Raw genomic sequence first — 8,481 nt, 5'->3', positions numbered from 1 at the left:
CGTGGCTGGGCTCTTGCCCACTGGTGCAGTCGCCCCTCCTCTTCAGCACTGCGCCCTGCTTGTTTGCCTGCCTCTCGCTCTGGCCCAGGCAACGGTGGCACTGAGGAGGCGGCACAGCGGATGCCGCGGCCGCCTTGCTTGCAGGCGCTCTGCCGGTTCAGCAAGTGGGGATGAGAAAGAGGGGGAGGAGCAATGTAGAATTCCGTGTGCATGCACACACCCACACAAAGCTCTTGCGCATGGGACGGATTGGATACCCCTCCATTTTAGAGGAACCTTGTTCATTTCAAGGGCTTCAAAATGAATCCCCCCCACCCCCAGCAATACTTTTTTTATCTCTAGTGCCTGGGACAGATTACTATCTTAGAGCGAATGCAGTTATAACTGCACAATGGCATATGTCAACATTATTTTTTGGCAAACCCCCCAGGGATCAGGCAGCATAGAAATGATGATGATGATGTTGCGGGGTGGGGGGAGGCCCCGACGCTTTACAAAAGAAAAGGAGACTACTCCAAATGTAATGATGATAGGTTACCTGTTGGCCCGGGGTCTTCATTGATGAATGCGACGTGCGTTTTCCATTCTGTCCATTTGACTTCATTAATCCTAATTACAAAGTATACATATTTTGTCATGATTATGTTTTATCCATACTGTCACAGGAACACTTCATGCTCTGGTTTCTTAACTGTGTGTCAGTATCCATTTAATCAGTCCACATTTTATCGGTATGCGGAAAAGCGAGGTACTGTTTAGAGCTCTTTGAATTTCCCTTTTTCATACAAGACTCAGGCTGCTTACAGATGAGGATTTATTGTGAAATCGCCCTGTCTCCTTCCCTCACATTTTGCGGGGGGCTCACACGACATTGTCATCCATTTGAAATCCCCCCCTGTTTTCCCAGTGCTGTTTCCATCAGTTTTGTTACTGGAGAAAATCCAATTTATTGAGAAGGACAGAAGTGTCATGCAGTCTCCACAGGTGTTTATGCCCACGACACACCTGTCTTTTTGAAGAGGGGTGGTCTTGATGTAAGCAGTGACCTATCAGGCAGGTGAACCTATCATAGCTCAGCACACATTAAATCCACAACATTGGATTTAACCCATTCAGTATAAGCTTTGCACCATTTGGTCACCTATTTTTTAATGTTTTTTTAAGTAATGTGTAATCACTTTCTCACCTATGTGGTTTTAAAATATTAAAATAATATCGAAATACCAGTGTGTAATAGCACTATAACACTGTAAAGCAATATATACATTTTTGAAATGATGGAAAAAATCTTTCCCACTCACCAACATTTAGCATGGTGGTTAATGGCAATGAGTGGAAAGTTTTTTTAATGTTTTTTTAAAATAGTAAATAAAACACTAAGACTCTATAATACATTTTGTTTAAAGCAGCATTATAGGGATTTAGCGCTATACCCTTATAACGCTACGTTAAAAAAAAAAAACATTTAAAAATACCTTTCCAGTCACCACCAGTAACAATCTTGCAATAATGGTGATGGCTGGAAAGGGATTTTTAAGTAACATTTTAAATATATTGCATTATGGCTTTATAGTGGTATAACGCCTTAAACTTACAATGCTATAATTCTACTTTTTATTTAAAGGATTATAGCATGTTAGGAATACAGTTTTATACCCCTATGATACTAATTTCTTTTTTTTGAAACACCTTTCTGGTAGTGCTAAGGGCCCACAGAAAATGCACAATATCTCCCAACAGTGTGGAAAATCCATTGCAATTCCACTTGTAGCATACAGCAGAAGAACAATGATTTATTAGCACTAGGTGCTGTCTGGCAGGAAGCACCCTGAAATTCAGATTTGATAGGATGGATATATTTGCATTTCTTTTTAAACGGAACGTTGAACGCTTAAATTTGCTAAATACATTGCTGTCTGATCATTTGAACTGAACGTGTCTACGGTGATATAAGACAAGAAGATGTGTTAAACATGGATATCCCAGGTTATAAGAGTTCGTTCTACTAGGTTTGTTGTGGCCCCACCAACTTTCTCCCATCCACCAACCACTGGATGGTTTCCTGACTCGTGTGCATTTTTCCTCCATTCTGATAGGCTGAAATGCCTCTCCTAAAGTTTAAGTGATTGGCAGTAAGAGCTGTAAGCTAAAATATGCTAGTATTAGGGGTGGGGGGAGGTTCCTGTCCCCCCCCCGCAGAATGCTGTCAGGGCCCATACTGAGCCCATAGAATCCCAGAGTAGTTCTGATGCTGAGGAAGAGGAGTCGCTCCTGGGAGAGGAGCACGCTCCTCTTTCCCAGGGCCAACAGCTGACGGAGATTCCTCCCACCGGCATTCCTAGCTTAGATAGCAGTCCTGGGAGTGACAGAGCGCGGGAAGCAGACTTGATGGACGCGCGACGCCGACACACAGAGTGGCGCCAAATGGAGGGCACCGAGAGAAGCGTAGTGCCCGGTTGGCGTGCACTCAATCGGCTGCGCCCCGGGGATCCAAGGGAAAAGGGTAGGGATTCTCCCTAGTCCTTAAGTACAGGGGTCTGCCAGTGATTGCCTTTCAAACAGGGACCAACTGTTCCAACTTAGGGCATAGGGATGCTGCTGCTCAGATCTAGTTGCTACCTGTAGAGTTGTTAAGTTGTAAAAGAAGAATAAAGCTTTGAAAAGAATCCCTTTGTCTGTGTCTGGACTTGGCTACTGGATTAGACTGAGAGAGCCCTCCAAGGAGCCCTTGACAAATGCAGCCTCTGAGAGCTTCCCTGAAATGAAATTTGGCCCTTGAACTGAAAGAGCTTCTGCTCCCCTGCAGGAGGGCAGTTTGGAAACAATCAGCTGAATAATCCTTGCAGCTGTGTACCATTTTGTTCAAGTTATCATGACGCGGCAGCTTCCCCAGAGGCCGAAAGTGAGCTACCTTAAACATAACCGGGTTTCACCGTCGGCCACTTTGCACCATTCTCCAAGCTGGAATTTCCTCCTCAGGAATTTCGGTAAAAGCTTTTCTGTTTCCACGATGGTCCTTGCTCTCTAGCAGTGATGACAAAAAATGGGGAACGTTAAACATGGTTTTCCATGTGCTTGCACGATTACTGCGTTTGATCGAAGGACACATGAGATGGCTATGAAACTGGTGGACATTCAAACCTCAGCCTACAACAAACAATTCATTAAATCTTTCTCCTTGGACTAAAAGGGACCACACCAAAGCGGCTAGAACTTCCTTCCCCAACCTGGTGCCCACAAGATGTTTTGGTCAACAACTCCCAGGATTCCTGGCCACTGGCTGATGGGAGTTGAAGTCCAACAGACCAGGTTTGGAAAGGCTGGTCTAGAAGGATACGATTGTTTCCTCCCTGAGCAGGCCCCCGAAAACTAACCTGAAGCCTCCAGATGTGCTCACTCTCCTTTGATATATCCTCCACTGTCTCGCCCATCAGCGCGATCAACATGTTCAGGAGGAGGACGAAAGTCAGGACGACATAGAAGATGAGCAGCAGGAGAAAGAGAATGGGATATTTTGCGTTCTCGTGGATTTCCAGGTCGCCCAGGCCTAAGGTGAGCTTGAAGAGTTCAATCTCGACATTACCTAAAGTGCTGAAGTTACTGCACTTACTGTCTTCGGGACAAGGTTCAATCAAGGCCGCAAGGGCTGTGTTTCAAAAAAGAAAGAGAAGATGGGCCAGCTTTTCAGTCTAATATTCTATTGTATAGCCCATGTTTCGGACCTCAACTCCCATCAGCCCCAGCTAGGCTAGCCAATGGGAGTTGTAGTGGAGGTTCAATCCCTGCATCTCCAGGTAGGGAGGCATTTGGCACAGAGAAGAATTTCTGCTAACATACAGCAGCAGACTTCCCAACCTGGTGTCCTTCAGGTGTGTTGGACTGCAAATCCCAGCATCCCCCAGTCAGCTGCTTAGAGGCAATGCTGAGTATTTAGTATTACATCAGCAATCGGAACAGTGTCAAAAATATTAAGATTTATACAAGAGCAGCAGATAATTTACCTGACAAGGGTGTTCTTGTAAGAAGCTATTGAAATGGAACTGGTGCCTTTGGCTGAGATGAGGTTCACCCATCTCAGCAATCAGTTTGAGACGAGATTTGTTTCTTGAATTTCCAGAAGTGTTGCAGAATATCATTAGGAGGAGCAGGAGATACAACTTAGAATCATCCCTTTGCAACAACTTGGGTTGGGGGTAAGCAGATGCGAGCTTCCGTATTCCACAGAACGCTTCATCAGGCAGGTTTGATAAAGGGGTTCTGCGGAAACTCAGAAGCCTGCTGAACCTACCCTAATAAAAGATCGTATTTAATCTATGTTATGCTTTATGCCTGCCTTCCCCCCCTTGGTGGTCTCCAGCTGTGCTGGATTAAAGCTCCACCATTCCCAGCCAGCATGGCCACTGGAAGCTGCCTTATATGGAGGCAGATCCTTGGTCCATGAAGCCCAGTACTGCCGACACTGACCGGCACCCTCTCTCCAAGGTTTCAGGCAGTTTTTCCAGCCCTACTTGGAGATGCAGGGATTGAACCAGAGACCCTCTGCATGCAAAGCAGGGCCTCTGCCACTGAGCTACGGCCCCTCCTGAATCCAGCAGGCCGTATAGATGGAAATGAGAGGGGAAGCGGGGCCATTCCGGCAGCCTGCTGAAAGACTACTTATTTTTTCCCCTGTTCCCTCCTCATTCCTTTTTCCTTGTGTGTCGTGTCTCTTTTAGATCGTAAGCATGCGAGCCAGGGGACTGACTGGTTTTACTGATGATGTGTAAGCTGTTCCGGGACCTTTTTTGGCTGAAGAGCGGGCTAAAAGTATTTTAAATAAATAGATAAATAATGAATGCATGTATGGTGGCCCATTAGGGTCAAAAAACCTCTCTCTCTCTCTTTTGGCAGATTGCTTTGGCCAAATTTCTGGCAGACCTTCCATACATGAGCGATGGGGTGCGTTTGCCTTGGAGGGCTACCAGCTCCGCAGGCTTCATCTAGTGACTATCAGAGAGAGCCTCCTTCCAATATGCAAAAGGTTTTCACAATAATATGGGCACCGTCACAAATAACCATCAAATTCTGTTTACCTACGCCAAATCCAAGCAGAAATACGATATACACTGCTATGAACTTGATCACGTCGTTCAAGATGACCTAACAAGGGGGAGGAAAAGTTCAGGATTACCCTTAAAACACTGAACGCTCGTTTTATCACAGTTCTATCTTTCCCAGTGATCCAAGCACGTCGCTATCAGCGAGAGCATGCTCAACCTGCACACAGCTGGAAAGCTGACACCCTAATAAATTCATTTTTTAAATGCTTGGGCTGATTGCTCCAGGTGCTAATAAGATGGGAAGGAAGAATGGGCCCCCACAATTGGTGCGGGAGCTACCAACGTGCCTGTTGACTGGGATCAGCTGCAGGGCTGCTTCAGCCGCTCCCACCCGCCGGCCTGAGGTGAGGTGGGAGGCAACTTGGCCCCCACTCTGTGGAACTCCCTCCCTAGGGAACTCCGCCATGCCCCATCTTTAATGAGGTTCTGCCACGCATTAAAAATGTGGTTGTTCAGGCAGGCATTTAACAAGGGTATTTTTAGAAATATGATTTAATGTGTAATTTTATTGTTTTAAACTGTTGTATTATTGTACATCGCCCAGAGTGGCTGGGTGACCAGCCAGATGGGCGATTAAGAAAATAAATAAATAAACAAACTGGAGAGCGGGGCCTCTCGGTTGTGGCATCCCACTAGTAGAATTTGCCCACCCCTCCACAGGGAGGCTTGACATGGTGCAGGGAGAGGCCATAATTCAGCGGCAGAGCCCCTAAAGTTCCCCCATATTCACCCCCAGGAATCTCACGGGAAGTCTGAGAAACACCCCTTTCTGAAACGGTAAGGAGCCCCCGTATAGAGCATATGGAGCAAGGCTGGCCTAGGGGCCAGTCAACTTAGACCAGCCTTCCTCCACTCAGCGCTCTCCATGCTGGCTGGGGAGGACGGGAATTCTAGTCCCACAGACCTGGAGGTCACCAGGTTGGTGTAGAGCAGGGGTGCACAACCTGTGATACAGGGGCTGCATGCAGCCCTCCAAGGGTGCCCTGACTGCTGCCACCACCACCAATTCCTGCCCTGTGCCCCACCCCGACCCAGCACCACACGCAGCCCTTGGAGCTGAAACAGTTGCACACCCTGGTGTCGACAGCTCTGAGCAAGATGGATGAACTTGCTTGGTGGAAGGCAGCTGCCCTGTTCCTTGCTGGTCCCCTAACCTTTTCGGCACTAACCAAGGACCGTTTTCTTTTCTCCCTACCCTTTTTAATCACTGTTCTTTCATCATTGCTGTACTGATATTTCCACCACCACCACCACCTGCCTGTCCTCTGCTGTTTTAATTCTATGATGGTCCTGTAGTTTTTATTCTCTTCTTGTAAAGGCCACTTAGAATTTCTTTGTAAATCAAGGGCGATGGAGGAGGTATTTCAAGCAAAGGAATACAAATAGTGAAATACACCTGGGCACGGTGGGCATCCGAAGCTGCCTTCCACCAGTTCAGCTGTTTGTCCGTGTAGTTCAAGATGGACTCCCCTGACTGCCAGGGGCTCTGCAAGATCCTAGGCAGAGGGAGGGGTCTTCCCCTATCACTGGTTACCTGACCGTTTCACTAGAGATGCCAACGATGGAACCAGGGGCTTTCTGAAGGCAAAGCAAGTCCTATTCCACTGAGCAAAAGCTCTTCATTTCAAAAATAAAAAATAAACCAAGACTCCAGTCCTCATGGTTCTGAATAGAGATTCCGTCGCAGGGAAATCCAACTCTTTTTGGGCTCACCAGAGTTCTGCAGCACGCCCAACTCAGCTTGGATTTGTGAGCCACGAGTTTTCCCCCAAACCGTGGACTTTTTGCATATATTTCTTTTGTGTCAGCTGAAATTTGCACAAATAGAACTTTTTCCCCATCAAAGGATGCCACCCGATCCTTTTTTAACTGGAGACCCTTTTTTTTAAACTGCCTTTAACCACTGAGCTACTATTGCCTTGCCTTCAAAATTCGACCCTTTAAGAAATCAAAATTACGGGCAATTCTAGAGCCAAAGTTATGGGCATGTTCTAAATGGCAAATAAATACTTCAATAAATGGCCACCTGCAAGAACACAGGGCCCACGCTTCAGGAAATGGAACCCCTGCTCCTGGGATGGTAGAAAGGCCGCCCTGCACAAACAGAAGTTGGAATTGAGAAGCGTGTACTTGCCTGCTGAATCATCACGCTATAAATCCCCATGGACTGCAAACCCCGGGTGAAATAGAGCATGTTGGCCCATCCGAGGGACATCGCCAGGACGAGGCAGACCAGGTGCTCTTTGTAGGAAAACAGGTACAAGCAGACCGAGAAGATCACCAGCATCGCTTGGATAAAGCTGCCAAATGCAACGTTGAAAGAAGATGTCTCCATGAGGAAACCAGACAAGCAAGCAAGGCCAGACTTCACTGATGTAGATACTTTTTCCCTTCGAATTCCCATGCCAGCACACATCTGGTTCTGGATAATAGGCAGCGTAGTCCCATACATCAGGTTAGAGAAGAATGCATTATGTCATACCGTGAGTGCATGTAATGGAAATAATTGTGTATTTTAGCCCTGTTAGCCCTGGTCTCTGCGTCCCCAGTTGTCTCCTTTGTGGCAAGTTATGAATTACGAAGCCTTCAAGGCAGAGACCTGTGCTTTTGTACTCTGTGATGAAGCATGCACACTGATATTCATTCATTCAATCAATCACAACTCCGTCTAATAACAAACTCAACTGGTGGGTGTGGATAGAATTGAAGCCAAACTGGGGCCAACGACAAGAAGGATGTACCAGCATGCTGGGTGGGGGACCCCAAAGTTTGCAGAAGTATACAAAATCTTTAAAGGACCCCCATCAAAACAACAACAACCCGTAACAGAGTGATAAAGGGGCACACTTTTCACTTATCAGTATTGACATATAATCACTTATCAGGTGGTGCTCAGGGCCCACGCTCCTTGGCCCTTGAATTGCCTTGCTCCTGCAGATTCTTAAGCTGGCCAGAGATTTAATAGACTTGCCCACAAGCATACTGGAACAATTGCCCCCTTTCTCTCCTCAGTTCCTTTTACAGATCCCAGGCACAAAGTTGTATGTGTCTTGATCACCCCTTACCATTAAATAAAGCAGACAATTAATGAAATAGTGGCACCATGCCTTCAATGCACTTCACTGGTGTTCAGTTATCTCTAAGGCACTTTGAACGCAGCCAGGGTTGGCAAAGCCTTGGTTAGTGAACTGAAATAACTCTGAAGGAAGTAGATGGCTTCCTAAAAAGGCCTTGTAAGAAAGTTTATTTTACCAGAATGAACGTTCCACTATGAATTTCTGTATTCTCAAGGAAGGAAGAAGATTTCTATGCTGCAAAACGAGGTTGTTATTTAGGTGGGAATGGAATACGAGGTGTCTAAAAATAGCGAGCACATGGAATA

At 46.4% G+C, this 8,481-nt stretch overlaps 1 protein-coding gene across 5 annotated transcripts in view; it reads right to left on the bottom strand.

The window, feature by feature from the left end:
* Positions 1–8,481, bottom strand: part of TRPV3 (transient receptor potential cation channel subfamily V member 3) — a 39,083-nt gene that overhangs the window by 2,087 nt on the left and 28,515 nt on the right. For all 5 annotated transcript variants that reach the window (XM_084823188.1, XM_084823184.1, XM_084823186.1 and 2 more), the window contains 5 exons: positions 7,234–7,399; positions 5,073–5,139; positions 3,375–3,646; positions 2,912–3,024; positions 539–609 (listed from right to left, as the gene is read on the bottom strand). In XM_084823188.1, the coding sequence (XP_084679314.1) occupies positions 539–609; positions 2,912–3,024; positions 3,375–3,646; positions 5,073–5,139; positions 7,234–7,399 (689 nt within the window). The remainder of the gene's footprint in view (positions 1–538; positions 610–2,911; positions 3,025–3,374; positions 3,647–5,072; positions 5,140–7,233; positions 7,400–8,481) is intronic.

Source organism: Heloderma suspectum, chromosome 16 (genome assembly GCF_057233095.1).
Source record: "Heloderma suspectum isolate Gila_16-S chromosome 16, 16-S_ref, whole genome shotgun sequence".
Taxonomy (NCBI): domain Eukaryota; kingdom Metazoa; phylum Chordata; class Lepidosauria; order Squamata; family Helodermatidae; genus Heloderma; species Heloderma suspectum.
Note: the sequence above shows the minus strand (reverse complement) of the source record. Positions and strands in the feature narration are given on the sequence as shown.